We start from the raw sequence: 15,913 nt of genomic DNA, 5'->3' as shown, positions 1-15,913 counted from the left end.
GTTCAAGCTGCCAGGTATGACGATCGACCTCTCGCGCAAAGAGATCTTCTGGCTGGGCTACCGCGCATACCTTGCTTCCTTCAAGCGCTGCAAGGTTTTGCCTCTATTCCTCTCTCCTTGTCAACTCTCCTCCAGGTCAGTCCCGAGCTTGTCCAGGATGTGCGGCGCAAGTTCGATCAGCTGGTGCAGTCGAGCTTCGAGGTAAGGAGCAATCGCCTTTCAACCTCTCCTCCTCCTCCTCCTCCTCCTCATCCTCCTCGTTGACGCTTGTCAAGGACCCGACGCAGCTACGGTGGCTGGAGAGGATTGCCAAGGACGCTAACACTGAGGACTTTCATCGTATGTGGGTGTAAGAGAAGGGAGGACAGACATGCGAGCGAGGCTTTCATACATCTACATCACAAAGTACAACAAGCTGCCTCCCCGAAGGCACCGTCTCAGGTAGTTTACATGCTCCCGTTCCAGCTCCAGCGTTCAGCCAGGGATGGGGAGAAGACCAGGGAAGGCCATCTGCAGGAGCAGTCAGCTGAGTCAACTGCCTCAGTAGGCGCATGACCTGGATGCCGGCGATGGCGGCGAGGATGAGGCCACAAATAAGGCAGCAGCAGAGACACTGCAAGAGAGTGAGGGAAACAGGGAGTCACGAGCAACGGGAGCCATGGGAGGAGGACGAAAGGGAAGGAGCAACGGGAGTCAGACGAGGAGGAGGAGAGGGAAGGAGCAACGGGAGTCAGACGACGGCGAGGAGGAGGAGCAGGAGGGAGTCGAGGAGGAGAAGGGAGCAAGCGCAGAGAGGGAGGAGGAGCTGAGAAGGGGTGTAGACCATGCAGGTTCCCTTGCAGCGACCGAAGAATTCCTTGATGCTGCGCCAGAGTCACCACGAGCCCTAAGGCCTCCAAGAGAAGGAACCTATACACGATGTATGCCTTGCACTTCTCCGACTCGAGGATCGGGTTAGCCGGCTGCTCCTCTGGTCAAGGCAGGAGGAAGCGACTTGCGGCATCACCTGAGGAGGACGACCCGGCTCTGCGAGCTTGGAGGGACCATTCCTTGCGCGTCCTGCTGGGTTTGCGCGCGCCTTGGCACGTGGCATCACCTGGGAGGCAGAGGATCACTGATACGGTAGACAAGTTTGGGGAGAGGATGAATACAACAAAGATAGAAGAGGAGGAGGTGGGAGGGGAGGAGGAGGAGAAGAAGAAGGAGGATGAGACGGGAGTCGAGCAACTGGAGCAGCAGAAGCAGCAGCAGCAGCTACCTGGATGGACAGCTGGAGTTTTGCTTGCGAATTCTTCTCGCGGTTGAAGCCGAAGTTGGGATGGACCATCTTATACCAGATGTAGGGATACTTGAAGTTCTCCTCGTCCACCAGCACCTGCTTGTCTGCGTCCGTATCCTATGGTTTGCAAGTTAGGAAGGATGAGGAGAAGGAGGAGGAGGAGAAGGGGAAGAGGAAGAGAAGGGACAGAGAAGGAGGGAGGAGCAGTAAGAGGAAAAGAGGAGGAATAAGAGGGGAAGAGGAGGAGGAGAGAGGAGGAGAGGAGTGGTAATTCGTACCTGACCCATGTCTCTCGGGGTCATGAAGACAAACTCCATGTCGTCAGGAGAGGTCTGCTTGCCAGTCACTCACCCCGGACCATCCTCCTCCCTGCTCCCCCCCTCCGCTCTTCCTGCCTCCTGCCCCCTGCCCCCTGCCTCCTCCTCCCTCCTTCACCTTCCCCTGGTTCCGCTCGAAGCAGTCCTTGAAGAGCTTCTTGAGGGGCAGGACTCCCTCCGCGATCGACTTGTGGCTGGTCAGCGCGTTCTCGTCCCACACGCTAATCCTCATCAGGTACTCGAGGTTCATCTCAGGGAACTTGCACTTCCACTTCAAGCGGTAGTTGAACATGCCGTACGCCTTCACCTTCACCCCGTAGTGCGTGTCCGTCATCTTGGGCTGCCCGACGCCCAGCAGCTCGCAGCTGATGTAGACGTCGCTGGTGTAGGAGTCCTTTGGCGCCGTGTCGAGAGTGTTCCAGATGATGACGCGGAGCTCCATGGGCAGCGTCTTGCCGAGCACCTTGATGTCTTCCACCGGCTGCTCCGCCGCCTTCGTCTCGTCCACGATGTCCAGGAAGAGGGAGAGTTTGCCCTGAGAGACCCCGGGAAGCTCTTCCTCGTTGATCAGATCCCTCACCTCTCTCGGCTTGTACTTCTCGTCTCGCCATTCTTGGCAGAACCACCTGCGAAGCACCAGTCACGGGAGGAGGGGGAAGTGGGAGTCAGAGAAGGAGGAGCGAGCAAGAGTCAGGGGAGGAAGAGGAGGAGGAGCAGCAGCAGCATGCCTGTCTTCCAGGTCGATGGTAGTTGTCCCAATCTTCTTGGTGGAGAGGATCATCCCTTGCGGGGCTATGCTCGCATCCAATAGGGTGATGACCAGCTGGCTGGGCCCGGGAATCACGCAGTCGGCGAACTGGAAGACGTGGAAGAAGTTGGGATTGAGCGACTTAACAACATCGCTCTCGTGCTTCTTGTCCCCTAGCCGAGCCTCCAGGTACTGCAGCCACATCCCCTCCCCGTTCTCCTCCCTCATGAACCCGCCAGGCGTCACCTGGAACGCCTTGAGGCAGTACACCCGAACCTCCACCGTCGCCTCCGCAAACGTCTCGTAGATGTTGTACTGCTTGTAAGGGCGGCACTTCTCCAGGGCGTCTGGGATGGAGGGGTCGGAGCTGACAACTTCAAAGTACTCGGGATCTCGCTCCGGGTTCAGCTCGCTCTTCCCCGCCTTCGTCTCGTTCTCCTTCCGGAACACCTTGATCCTGCACTTGACCACTCCCACAGCCTCTGCATTCCTCCTCTTGTAGTCCCTTACCCTCCCCTGGAACAGAGGCACCTCCTCGAAGCTCGGTTCGAACAGGTCCGTCCACTCCTTGGTCTTCTCCAGCGGCTCCGTGAACTTGGTGTGCTTTCTGAACACCAGCCACTCGGCGTTGGGCTTCCCGTCGGGAGTGTCGATCACTTCCTGCCTGTCCGGCTCCTCATCGTCCTCTGGCCGGATGGCAGAGTAGATGTCAACAACATCCAGAACTTCGTCCCCTTCTCCAACTTCGTCCCCTCCTCCTGCTCCTGCTCCTGCTCCCGCTCCCGCTCCTCCCCCTCCAGCCGTTTCGTACACGGCCTGGTTGGGGTTGTCGCCGACTTCTTCGTGCTGATCACTCGGCCCCTTGTCCCCCAGGTGCAGCTCGTCTGCAAGTCGCTCCTCCTCTGCCTGCTGGAGCTCAGCCTGCTCCTCATGCTCAGCCATGGGAGTCTCATCCTCATACGTCTCTCCCCCCTCCTCATGATAGTGCTCTCCACCCTCAGGGTTTGCGTCTGCTTCTTCCTCCACAGCGTCTGCTTCGTCCAGCGCCCCCTCCTCGTTCACCCCGTCCTCACCCTCTCCTTCCTTGTCGTCATCCGATGCTAACACAACCTTGACCTCGCGTCCTTCTTCCATCACATCGGTCGTTAGCGTCATCCTGACTTCCTCCGGGCTTGTCTGCACTGCATCCCCTCCCTTGTCGCCCTCTGTCCCTTTCTTTCTCGAGTTAGTGAGGGAAGCAGCAGCGGCCTCCTTCTCCATTCTCTCTGCCTCCTTCGCAAGCTGCTTCGCAAGCTTCTCTGCCTTCTTGGCTTCCAGTTTCGCTGCCTTCTCCGCCGCCTGCTTTTCCTTCTTCTCCTGCAGCAGCTCTAGCTTCTTCTGTTTCTCCTCCTCTGCCTTCTTCTTCTTCGCCTCCTTCTCCTCTCTCTCCTTTTCCTTCGCTTCCTCCTTCCGCTGCCGCTCCTCATCCTTCTTCCTCTTCTTCTCCAGCGCCTTCTCCTTGGCCTCGATGTCCTTCATCTCTCTCGTCAGGAGGAACTCTTCCGTCCTCTCCAGGAAGGCAGCTTCCGAGGGAGCGGCGAGGTAGAGGTCGAACGCATGGTCCAAGTCCTTGGACATGCCGCTCTTGAAGTGATTCAGAAGCTTCTTCGCCTCCTTCGCCTGGATCGTGCCAGCCTTCATCAGCTCCTCCATCAGCTCCTCGAACTTCTTCCTTCGCTCAACTTTCTCCCTCCTCAGCCTCGCCGCCTCGTCCTCGTCGTCGTCGTTGTCGTCCGCGTTGTCCTCCTTGACCCCGCACGGGTAGAAGAGCCTGAGCGGCTCCGAGCCCCAGCACACGATCTTCCTCCCCCCGAAGAAGCCCTGGTAGTCAAACACTAGGAACTCCAGGTCCGGCGCGTACTCCGGGTCATCCGGCAGCAGCACCTCCAGCTCGAGCTGCTGCATGAAGTTGACATCGTTGGGGTTCGGCAGGCTGCACTCCTTGGTCACCTTGAACCCGGCTGGGTCCCCGTTCCAGCTGTCTGTGGTTTGCACGAAGAAGGCGAGGGAGGGGGAGCTCAGGCCGAGCTGCTCGCTCATGTTCCGCAGCCCCAGGATCTGAACCTGGATCCTGCATTCCCGCATGAACACCTCCGCCGCCTCTACGTAGGGGTTCATGGGGCAGGGGAAAGGGTTGTAGCCCCTGCAGGGCATCCTGGTCCGGCTGAAGAAGGCAAAGGGTATGGGAAAGGACTCCCAGGGGATGGGGACGCCGTCGTTAGGGTCCCACTTCCAGGCGTTGGGCTCTACAAACTGCTTGTTGCCCTTGGAGTTGTGGAACTCGTCGGTTCGTTGCGGGACGAGTTCGCCCGGGATGACTTTGAAGAGCGGGTCATCCCTATGGACGATCTGAAAGCTCGCGTACAGCTTGCCCTCATCTATTTCCGGGTTCCCCTTGAACAGCTCGAACCAGGAGGGATCGCAGTGGGTGTGAAAACAGCGCTCGGGGGCCTGCCGGAGGAGATAAGACTGCAAGGTCGGGGAGAGGGAGGGGATAGGACAGCCACGTAAGGGGGAGGGAGGAGGGAGCGTACCACGAAGAACCTCCCGAGGAGAACGTTCTTGGACGCAACCTTCTCGAGCACCCTTACCTCGATCCTTGGAGCCGCTCGGAGCTGGACAAGAATCAGACCCCCAGCGAACCAGACAAAGGCAATAGGAGGGAGGGAGGGAGGGAGGGAGGGAGGGAGGGGGCGAGGGAGGGAGGGGGCGAGGGAGGGAGGGGGCGAGGGAGGGAGCGAGGGAGGGAGCGAGGGAGCGAGGGAGGGGAGGGAGGGAGGGGAGGGAGCGAGGGAGGGAGCGAGGGAGACTTTCACTCCAGGGGCAGCACCCACTCACCATGTTGTAGTTTCGCAACCATCTGAGCGCGTAGTCTTCATTACCGTAGGAATACTGCAGGCCGTCTTCCGGCCAGTCGTCGTCCTTGGGGTTGTACTTCTCCTGCCCTCATTGTTCAGCAACAAGAATCAGCAGCGAGCCAGGCAATGGCGGAGGAGCGAAACCGAAACATTGCAAGGGGACGTCATCAGCTCAGAGGAAGAAGGAGAGGTAGAGAACAGAGACACGCTGAGAAGAGCTCACATATAGCCCTTCGTAGTACTGGTCGCTCCCGAAATCATCGCAGCCCGGCCAGCCGACACTAGGGAGGAGGAAGTCGTTGAAGCTGGCCCCGGAGAGGGTGCAATCCCATGTCGGGGAGTTCGACCCGTTCACTGTATGCGTCCGCATCTTCTTGCCGCAGAACACGACCTCCACGAACGCGTTTGCCATCCCCACAGTGTTGGCGGAGGGGAGATCTTTAGCTTGGGAGATGTGGGCTCTAAGGGAGAAGATCTCCTCGCACTTGAGCTGCTGCGGCGAGGGGATCGAGATCTCGTTAAACTTGACGAACGGGCTGAGGATGGGAGGCCCCTTGACCGCGTTGCTGCAGTTCGTGCGGGACGGGACGTACATCTTGAGGCTGACCCAGATGAAACCAGCAAAGTCCGTAGGCTCAAGGTCACACGTAGCATCTCGGTCGAGCTTGATGCACTGCATGCCGATGTAGGGGTCCATCGAGTGATTGTTCCCCCTCCCATCGTCAAACTTGTCCCCGTGGGGCCAGGGGGGGCTGGTGTAGGTCGGCTTGAAGTAGCTCCTCTCCCTGGGGTTCCACTCTTTCGGCAGCTCCTCGGACGGAGCGACGTAGAACGAGGGCAGCGAGCTGTCCTTCTTGTTCAAGATCACGTTTGCCTTCTGGTTCCCTTGCGTCAGCTCCATGATCGTCGGTTTGCCCATGGCGTTCACCACGGGAGCCGCCGGCCTCTCCCCGATCGCCAGCAGGTCCCTCAGCCTGAGCTTTTTGAAGCCAATCAGCTTCCTCGTCAACTTCGCTCCCCCGATCGTGTCCAGCAAGCCTGAGCAGCGGTACACCTTGATCCACACAGGAGGGAACGCAGCGTCGATCAGTTCAGAAGGGAAGTAACCCTCCTCATAGTCCGTGTCCAGCCAGGGCCAGAGCTGATCATCATAAGGGATATCGTCCTCTAGCTCCACCGCTTGATACCATTCGAACAGGCCCTTGTGCTCTGACTTGACCTTGGTAGTGCACGATTTCCTTCCTATCTCGAGCTCGACCTGGGCATAGCAGTTCTGACCCATCCCCACCGCTGGCACGTTCAACCCCTGCCCATGGAAGACATGAAATCGGAAGAAAACCTTCTGCTTCACGTCCTGGAACAGCTTGCAGTCCTTAGGTTTCATCTCCGTAAGAGCCAAGCTCGGCTGTGCTTTGCTCCCCTCCCTGTCCTCAATCTCAATCGAGAGCAGAACTCTGCCGCAATAGACAGAGGGCTCTTCATACGACCCAGAGCCGAACCCGCTGCAGATCTTTGACGCCATCATCTTGAACTGGCGGTTCCCCACGAACTCCCCAACTTTTCTTGTGATCGATTGAACCTTTTCAGCCGTTCTTTCCATGATGCCCTTGTCGGGAAGCGCAAACAGGTCGAACCATCTGGGCTGTTTGTAGTATTCCTGCCTAGAGAACACATCCTTCCAGCTGAACATGTGCTCAGCGACGACGTGGTTCCCAGCAATGTTCTGGTTCCAAAGCTGCAAGGCGAGGAGGTCGCAGAATATTGGCTCGTACACTGGAATCTGCAGCTGCTGGTTCCAGACGGGGTTGAGGTCTGAAGCCTTTGTGTCTGTCTGGTTTTCTCCTGTAGGGATCACGATCTTGATGAAAGGGTCCGAGCCCCAGGTATCGTCGACCCTCCTCAGGTTCCGCGCTTGATAGATCTTGAAGATGATGTTGTACACGCCCGTTGCCGTGATGAAGTTGTGCAACCTCGGTATCTCCAGCAGCTCGCAGCGAGATCGCTCCTCCTCCGGCACATCATCCTGAACAGCCCCTGGCTCATCCATGTTGTTGATGATGACGTTCATCCTGATGTAGCCTGTGGGGATGGCTGGCTCATCAGATGCTATGTCATTGATCGCAAACCATTGAAGCGGAAGCTTGTGACCAGAGCTGTGGAAAACGTCCAGCACACCAATCTGCAGCACGCCTATGATCTTAGCAGGCAGGAGCCCGCGGTCATGCTGGATCTCGATGACGATCGAGGAGGACAAGAACCTGTGTGGCTGCCCAACATATGAGAGCTTGCAGACAAAGTTGAAGAATGGCGTGCTCGTCTTGGAATGGATCTTCGACACCTCTGTCCCTTCAGGGTCCCACGTCCCATACACTCGAGCCTTGGAATCGTTGAACCCGTGGCTTGCCAATCCATAGAGGCCGCGGCATTCAGCAATGTTGACTAGCACATTGAACACACAGTCTCTCCCATCCCTTGCTTCCCTGAACTCTGCGCAAAGCTCGTCCAGTCCGCTAGGCATGTTGCCTAGTCACAGGAATTCCTTACTTTCCAATGCACGCTCCCACTCTCCTTATCCTTCCTTCCCAAACTCCCGTACACTTTCCCAAGTTCTGAGCACCCTCACAGCACTTTGACCCAGCCTCACCATCTCTGCCTCTCCTCCTCCTCCTCCTCCATCGCGCTGCTGCCTCCCTCTATTTTCCAGAACCTGCCATGCCCATAGATTTCCCTATTTTTGCTGCTGCCTGCGCGGGGATGAGGGGACATCCCGAACCTGTAGTGGGACTGAGATGGGAGGTGGGCCAACCATTTGACCGGGCCCGGCAAGTATCCCCGGAAGGCAGGGATGTTCTGAGGCAGGGTGCAACATATAGGAATAATTCTAGGGCAGAAGAGACTGCTACCCCTCGTATTAGTGCGACTCGTGGGTTTGTCATGGAAGGGAAAGGAACGAATTTTCTGGGAGAGTTAGAGGAGAGAGGAATCATGCAGCGTTCGTTAGCCGCAAGGTGGCTGAGAATGGTTTGCCCCTCCTCGTCCTTGTCCTTGTCCTCGTCCTCGTCCTCGTCCTCCTCGTCTTCCTTCTCCTCCTCTTTCTTGCCCTTCGGCTCCTCTTCGAAATCTTTCTCTTATCGAGCAGCAGCAAAGGCTCATCGCGCTGACAAGAGGATGTGGGCTGGTAGGGCAATCTTTGGGGGGGTCGCGCTTGGTGTGGGATCGAATGTTGCTCTAGCTTCGCTGTCACGATCGCACACTTCGATGTGTGAGGCCATGAGTGACAGTGGAGGACCGAGCTTCCGGCAGCAGCTTCGTTACACCATCTCCGACGCCGTAGAGCGAGTAGCTGCCAGCGTCGTCAGCATCTCCTGCACCAAGAATGAGATGTGGATGACGGTCGGGGTCGCAGGGAGCGGATTCATCATCGACTCCGACGGGACCATCTTGACCAATGCTCATGTCGTCGAAGGAAGCTCCGAGGTGCTGGTCACGCTCCAGGACGGGCAGCAGCTGGTTGGGCGGGTGGAAAACTACGACTCGCTCTCCGACGTGGCGATCGTGAAGATCAAAGGGGGCAAGTCGCTGCATGCAGCGACGCTGGGCAAGTCCAGCGACCTGAGAGTGGGAGAGTGGATCATCGCCTATGGCAGTCCGGGGGAGCTGAAGGACACGGTTACGGTTGGGATAGTCAGTGCGCTGCTGAGGCAGAGCTCTGAGCTGGGGCTAGGGGCGAGGAGAATGTCTTACATCCAGACAGACGCTGCCATCAACCAGGGAAACAGCGGCGGCCCGCTGATCAATCTGGATGGAGAAGTCGTCGGTATCAGCACCATGAAAGCTGCCTACCTCGACGGCATCAGTTTTGCCATCCCCATTGACCTGGTCAAGTTCCTTGAGCTAAGCTCTCTTGCTGCTCTGACATGCTCTCACGCAGGCGATGGACATGGTCCGCCAGATGCAGAAGTATGGATGTGTAAGGCGCCCTCACCTGGGGATGAAGATCGCCACGATTAGCCCGATGGTACACTAACTGAATGGTCGAGAGTATAGCAGTGGACGATACCGGTGTGACGATGGCATAATTGGATCTCTTTGACGATCTTGTTATGGGAGGTTCATGTATTCACTGCAACCCTGTTTCATTCTGTTTTGGCTTCTGAGTGAGTTTTTCCCTTACCTGAGAGTCACACGCCATTTGAAGGTTCTTGCTGAACTTCGCTCGTCAATCCCTGGGTTTCCTCCTGAGCTTAAGAGAGGCGTTATCATCACTGATGTAGTGCTTCCCCTGATTGCACTGAGCATGATTGGTTGCGTTCCCAGGTCTCTCCCAGCTCACCGGCTTCTAAGGCAGGTCTACAGGGAGGAGACATCATACAGGAGGTCGACGGAAGGTATGCGTTCTTTGTTTCGGAGCTTTCCGAGGGTTGTGGCAGAATGAGACGACTGAGATGTTCCACAGTCCGATTGTTGAAGCTGGACAGATCTACAACATGCTTGGCGACGAGGTGATCGAAGCAGAGCTGTGCGCTCCTCCTCAATCTGGTGGCAGGTCGGTCGGAGGATCAGCATGAAGGTGGTGCGAGCAGGGCAGAGAAGGACACAGGTGCTCAATGTCACCGTCAAGACAGAAGCTATTCAATGACACAGAGGAAAGAAAACAAAGGAAGGTCATCTACATGCATACAGCCGTTACAAGACTATAAAGATGTGGCCTCTCAGAATCCAAAGATTCTAGAACAGCAACACTCAATCAAAGTACTATTCACACATGAATGCATTGAGTACGCACAGTTGTCTTTTACCATTTCAAATCTACGAAGAATGCTGGGCCGGAATGCAAAAGGGAATGTCCACCTTCATCTGAGAAAAGCCTCGCGATGTCCCTGGGCTCGATGCCCTTCTCCTCCGCCAGAGCTTCCTCGATCTCCTCGCATACCCCCCTCGCCCTCTGCCCATCCTCCCCTTCTCCTTCCTCCCTCCTGATGTCCGTGTAGGTTGCCCGCTTCTCCCTCCTCTCCTCGCCATCGTCCCACCCTTCCATGCCCAGCGGGATGTGAAACCCCTCCCCGTACTCCTCTTCCTCCTCAAACATCGTCGCCTCCCGCGGCCGCTTCCTCGAGGCGTCTCCTGCCCAGCCAAGCTCTTCGTCCTTGACGTCGCCCTCCGTGTCTCGGCATGGCACGACCCCCGTGAACTGCTCCCACTCGTGCCGGGAAAGCTCGCAGATGTCCAGGAACCGATCAAGCGGGCACTGCCTCGCAAACGGCCCCGAGATGCTGGCAATCTGCTCCCAGCCTCGCACCAGCTCCTCGCGATCCTCAGGCTCTGCGGGGCTCCTCCATCTCCATCCCGCGTACAGGTACCGCACTGCTCAAGAAACATGTCAGTCAACAAGCCGCTCACGCATGCCAAGCTATCTTCTGACCCTCCCCGCCTCCTTCCCCATGCCCTCGCAGCATCCTCCCCTCCTCTTCCTGCCCCGTACTTGGTCACCTTGCCCCCCCCCTTTCCTCTCCTCTCCCAATCTCCCCCATAGCCCGTCCGCTTGTGTGCGGCTTCCTCACCATACGAGCTCCACCGGTCGTCGTCGCGCTTGAACATCGTCTTCCTCGCTCGGACCTTCTTCATGCCGCTTTTCTCCAGCACCTTGCTGAACTCCATCTCCGTCATCCCGCTCCGTCCCGTGTAGGGGTCGTCGCTACGGATCACGGAAGGGCAGCAGGCCTTGAGCACGGAGTAGATGGACCAACATCCGCTTCTGCAGACGTACGAGGAGGGGCTTGCTTTCGCGAGAATCTATTTGGACATGTCAGTAAGTGGGAAGAACACTGACTATGGGATATGAGGGCATACAGTCTTAGCGAAGAGCAAGCCAATGCTCTTGTTGTGGTCAGAAGCTGTGGGTCGGACCATGTTTCTTTCCGAGGATGGCAAGGGTAAGCAAGGAACTGGGAAGAAGAAAAAGGTGAAAGAGGGAAGGATCCGACTATTTACAACCAAAAAAAGAACTCTCAGTGTGTAGTAAAGAATAAGATTCCAATCGTTGTGTTTTGGTGATACCGGGCAAATCCGGTACCGACGGAAATGAGTTGTTGGCCATGGCCTCAAATCGCCGCGGAGCGACTGCCGTCATTGAGGAGAGCCAACTGACAAGAGATGGCGATGCGACCGAAGAGCTTCTGGTATGGCTCCGTGTGATGACTTTGAGAGCGAGACGATACCCATCCTCCGTCATTCTGATGCGAGAAGAGAAGAAAGCACAGATTTGAACTGTTTGCCGTCTGTCACAACCGAAGTTCATCCACACCTTGGTTGAATGACAAGCATATCCAGTTCGTTCCGAGAGATCTGCATCCATCAAGTATCCTGTGGTGTTTGTGAGCAAGTGTCAGGTACGGAATGCCTTCATTAGATTAGGTACTCCCCATCATCAAGACCTTGATGCAGCTTTTGCCTTGCTGCTTCCTTCCACTTGCTCGTGCTTGAGGCAACTGCATTGAATATGTGATGACCTGATAACCCATGATTGGATGGCTGGAAGTAGAGTCACCTGATTTGGCATGTGCCTTCCCAACTCGCCTCGATATCTGTGGCTAGATATCATGACAGGATGAAATGTTATGAATTTAAAACACTACTCGAAAAGAATCAAAATACTTGCAGCAATTGAAGACAGTACCTGTGGCAGGACCTGCAAAGCGCATTTAAACATGTTGAACATGTCAAAATTGCTACTCAAAAGCTAATTTCTGATAGTGTATGGATGAATGCAACGAGCGGATAATTTAGTTGCAAGAAAAGAGACAAATGAAAATAATGTGTTAATACAATGTATTGGTTAGTATCAAAATCACTCGCAAACAAAAAACTGCGAATTATGAAAAAAAGAATTCAAGAATCACACGAGGGAACAACAGAAAGTGTGCAGGGACTCGGACCCAAAGAGGTACTTCTGAATGTCCCTGGGCTCGATGCCCTTCTCCTCCGCCAGAGCTTCCTCGATCTCCTCGCATATCCCCCTCGCCCTCTGCCCATCCTCCCCTTCTCCTTCCTCCCTCCTGATGTCCGTGTAGGTTGCCCGCTTCTCCCTCCTCTCCTCGCCATCGTCCCACCCTTCCATGCCCAGCGGGATGTGAAACCCCTCCCCGTACTCCTCTTCCTCCTCAAACATCATCGCCTCCCGCGGCCGCTTCCTCGAGGCGTCTCCTGCCCAGCCAAGCTCTTCGTCCTTGACGTCGCCCTCCGTGTCTCGGCATGGCACGACCCCCGTGAACTGCTCCCACTCGTGCCGGGAAAGCTCGCAGATGTCCAGGAACCGATCAAGCGGGCACTGCCTCGCAAACGGCCCCGAGATGCTGGCAATCTGCTCCCAGCCTCGCACCAGCTCCTCGCGATCCTCAGGCTCTGCGGGGCTCCTCCATCTCCATCCCGCGTACAGGTATCGCACTGCTCAACAAACACGTCAGTCAACAAGCCGCTCACGCATGCCAAGCTATCTTCTGACCCTCCCCGCCTCCTTCCCCATGCCCCCGTAGCATCCTCCCCTCCTCTTCCTGCCCCGTACTTGGTCACCTTGCCCCCCCCCTTTCCTCTCCTCTCCCAATCTCCCCCATAGCCCGTCCGCTTGTGTGCGGCTTCCTCACCATACGAGCTCCACCGGTCGTCGTCGCGCTTGAACATCGTCTTCCTCGCTCGGACCTTCTTCATGCCGCTTTTCTCCAGCACCTTGCTGAACTCCATCTCCGTCATCCCGCTCCGTCCCGTGTAGGGGTCGTCGCTACGGATCACGGAAGGGCAGCAGGCCTTGAGCACGGAGTAGATGGACCAACATCCGCTTCTGCAGACGTACGAGGAGGGGCTTGCTTTCGCGAGAATGGTCTTAGCGAAGATGCTCTTGTTGTGGTCAGAAGCTGTGGGACGGACCATGTCTGTTTGTTGGGCTTGCTGCTTGTCCACGAAGGATCTGGTGGTGGTGGGAGCCTTGCGCTGTTATCCGTGCTCGTGAGAGGTTTGACGCAGCTCAGCAGGGCCTACTTGGGGTGGGTACTTTGTGGGACAATCCTAGGGGTGGTGTCCTCTTTACATGTTGGCGCAGGGTGAAAAAAAAAAAAGAACCAAAAGCAATATAAAACATTATAAAATAGAGACCCCTTTGCCCCAGGTGTCGACATTCAAGCTATGTTTTGTAAAACATTCCAATCAGATTTTGAAATCAATTCAAAGATCTTGAAGGAAAATCTGGCAGAGGATGAAAATTCTCCGGCACAGCGGTTCGGGACGGGGGGTGGGTCCTTTTGGCTATTCGGATTGAGTTCATGACAGCAGCCTGACGGAATTCCTCAGTACCAAACATTTTACTTATTTAATAGGGTTTAAAAAAATTCGGTTCGTTGTCCCGCTGCTGACTCCGTGACCCCACCTACTAACAACCTGTGTAAAGTAGACTTAGGGGTGGGGTTGTTGGCAATAGTCATTCCGCCACTTTGCAGTGAATGTACTTGCGCAAGTAAGGTTGTAGATTTAAGACTACGGGGTGGTGAAATATAGTGCGAGCGAGCTCCAAAGGGAAGGGAGGGGACAAGACACTTGGCTCGGGTTTCACCGGAAACGATGCAAAAACGCAACGATTTTACAACCAATGCCACTCCGACCCGGTGCTTCGGAACTTCCAGAGTGTGCCTGAAAGCAGTGCATCTATCGGTTTGAATCATGCGGTGGATCAAAACGCTCCTTACCTCCACATTGAAGTCACTGATGTATGCTACTCCCTCACTCACAATGTCATATCGTAATCGACAACACTGAATGAACTAGTGATAGCTGTGTGATGCTTGCTGCTCTTCATCCTATATGAACTGAGAACAGACTTGAAAGTTTATTGCCAAGGTGACAACAGAAACCGACTTGGATGTCGAATCGCCATGCTGTCCTGACCAACGATCCTTTCCGTCGCTCATATACTATCTGTTCACAATCCCTCGAGGAATACACTAATGAAACATCTCACTGAAAGTTACGAAGGCAGAAGAAGAAGCGTGGATCCTTTAGCTGTCAAACACGTGATCATCAAAACAGACTAGACACGAATGTGTGTAATTGTTTTGTTGTCCAGGAGCGATTTGCACAATAGATTCTTGAATCATTGATGCCGAAAGGTACAATACAATGCAGTATTTGACTAGGCCATTCAAGCACATGCATGACAGCTGCTCATTTAGTTGCAACACACGTGCGCCAACCTACCAAAGGAGAGCAAAGTCATTATTTTTGACATAACTTTAAACAAGATAGCTGCTCGTCTTGCATGCAATTCTTGGAAACAAGGAGATGTTTTCTGTGACAGGTGAAAACATCTTGTCTGTGATCTCACCAACAGCACAACATCACAGGTTCACGTCCTCGAAGCGCACGTCACGACCCAGGGGTGCCGGTTGACAGCAAAGTGTTATTCGGTGACAAAAGGGTCGATCAACTTAATTTGCGCCTGGGGATGTGACATCGGCCAACACCGAGAGTCCCCCTACCCCCCATTTTTCCCTCAATAAAACCTAGGGTACATGAGACTTTTTACTACCTCCGCGGTGATTTAAAAAAAACAAACGCCCAGCATGTGAACATCAACAACGATGTGATGTAGAGGTTGGAGCAGCAAGTATTCGACAACAGGTGGGCAACATCAAGTAGATCGATCCTTCTGGTTCAGGACTGCTCCAGCTCAGCACCACCAAGAAGATGTGCGTATCGACTGATCAAAAATTCTCTCAGCCTCTTTCGCTGGCTCTCTCGATCGATCGCAAAATTGCAATTTGCTCTAATGAAGTCATCGAGTACTTTAGTGTGCTCACTCGGAGATAATTGTATGATCGCTGGTTAATCAAACTCTTCTTGGATTTGTTGCTTCTGGTATCAGTACAAGTCTCAATTTCCCTCATCTTTTAATGCAAGTGAACAAGACTCAGGATAGTCAATAGTGACTTCATAGCGTTTAAAATTGCTAAAGTTCTAAACTTATCAATCGACCTCTGCGATCAGCACTCAAGACTGTCACAAACCTGCAGGTTAGTTCAACGGATCATTGATCAGTGACATCATTGCCTGCTGAGAATGCTTACTGTTTGTTCACGATTTGAGCATTCTGTGCTACCATCACAAAGGTGCGGTGTAACCATGCAAGATCACTTTTTCATGGTCTTACAATGCATGAAACTTAAGGATCATCCATACTACCAGAAGCAACAAAGAAGGACCCCCTCGTTCAAGCCTTCGGCTGATCGAGCCCAACTAGGAAGATCAGTTCTTCGAACATCAAACATTACACAAACCAAGGTAGCGTTTGGGACTCACCAGCTCGTGGATCACATAGAATCATCACACAGTGATGAAGACTATATAACTAGTCATCCCTCGATCAAGTTGAGCGGGGACAGGACTCCCGCCGCCCTCGAGGCAGGGGTTGTCCTTGTAGTAATATCATCCTGCTGTCTTTTGTTAGAATCTAATCAGATGTTCCGAGGTGGACTCACTTTTATTCATGTAAATATAAGTTAATTTAAAAGTTTGTGCATAGCGACCGCTCAGTGGGCGATGCGGAAGGAGGCGGGCGAGAGGTGAAAGACGGAGGGGAGTGGAGAGGAGCAGAGGAAGGTGGGGTGGTGGTGGGGGTGGGGGGGGGGGG

General features: G+C 54.8%; 5 protein-coding genes across 5 annotated transcripts in view; 2 read left to right on the top strand and 3 right to left on the bottom strand.

Moving 5' to 3' along the window:
• GUITHDRAFT_105718 (telomere reverse transcriptase) overlaps positions 1–353 on the top strand; it is a gene marked incomplete at both ends in the record, with an annotated part of 5,261 nt that extends 4,908 nt beyond the window's left edge. Inside the window, 3 exons of the mRNA XM_005835583.1 lie at positions 15–94; positions 136–201; positions 276–353. Coding sequence (XP_005835640.1) covers positions 15–94; positions 136–201; positions 276–353 — 224 coding nt within the window. The remainder of the gene's footprint in view (positions 1–14; positions 95–135; positions 202–275) is intronic.
• Positions 354–474: 121 nt separating this feature from the next.
• GUITHDRAFT_136679 (hypothetical protein) lies at positions 475–7,759 on the bottom strand (the record flags this gene model as incomplete). Its single annotated transcript, XM_005835495.1, has 12 exons — positions 475–510; positions 557–613; positions 879–962; positions 1,007–1,096; positions 1,259–1,396; positions 1,558–1,611; positions 1,715–2,151; positions 2,177–2,222; positions 2,417–4,834; positions 4,918–4,998; positions 5,222–5,323; positions 5,465–7,759. The coding sequence occupies 12 exons, from the start codon at positions 7,757–7,759 to the stop codon at positions 475–477; spliced, it is 5,838 nt and encodes a 1,945-aa protein (XP_005835552.1).
• A 650-nt stretch (positions 7,760–8,409) lies between these two features.
• GUITHDRAFT_105716 (hypothetical protein) lies at positions 8,410–9,880 on the top strand (the record flags this gene model as incomplete). Its single annotated transcript, XM_005835494.1, has 6 exons — positions 8,410–9,120; positions 9,173–9,259; positions 9,440–9,511; positions 9,559–9,629; positions 9,698–9,743; positions 9,788–9,880. 6 exons carry the CDS (start codon positions 8,410–8,412, stop codon positions 9,878–9,880), a joined length of 1,080 nt encoding a protein of 359 aa, XP_005835551.1.
• A 156-nt stretch (positions 9,881–10,036) lies between these two features.
• On the bottom strand, positions 10,037–11,151 carry GUITHDRAFT_105715 (hypothetical protein; the record flags this gene model as incomplete). Its single annotated transcript, XM_005835493.1, has 3 exons — positions 10,037–10,605; positions 10,803–11,034; positions 11,092–11,151. The coding sequence occupies 3 exons, from the start codon at positions 11,149–11,151 to the stop codon at positions 10,037–10,039; spliced, it is 861 nt and encodes a 286-aa protein (XP_005835550.1).
• A 191-nt stretch (positions 11,152–11,342) lies between these two features.
• Positions 11,343–12,918, bottom strand: GUITHDRAFT_136677 (hypothetical protein; the record flags this gene model as incomplete). The annotated part of the gene is made up of 7 exons (XM_005835492.1): positions 11,343–11,508; positions 11,546–11,586; positions 11,676–11,729; positions 11,789–11,825; positions 11,918–11,929; positions 12,177–12,684; positions 12,882–12,918. 7 exons carry the CDS (start codon positions 12,916–12,918, stop codon positions 11,343–11,345), a joined length of 855 nt encoding a protein of 284 aa, XP_005835549.1.
• Between the last annotated feature and the right edge of the window lie 2,995 nt (positions 12,919–15,913).

Source organism: Guillardia theta (genome assembly GCF_000315625.1).
Source record: "Guillardia theta CCMP2712 unplaced genomic scaffold GUITHscaffold_21, whole genome shotgun sequence".
Taxonomy (NCBI): Eukaryota; class Cryptophyceae; order Pyrenomonadales; family Geminigeraceae; genus Guillardia; species Guillardia theta.
This window is presented reverse-complemented; position numbering and strand designations above follow the sequence as displayed.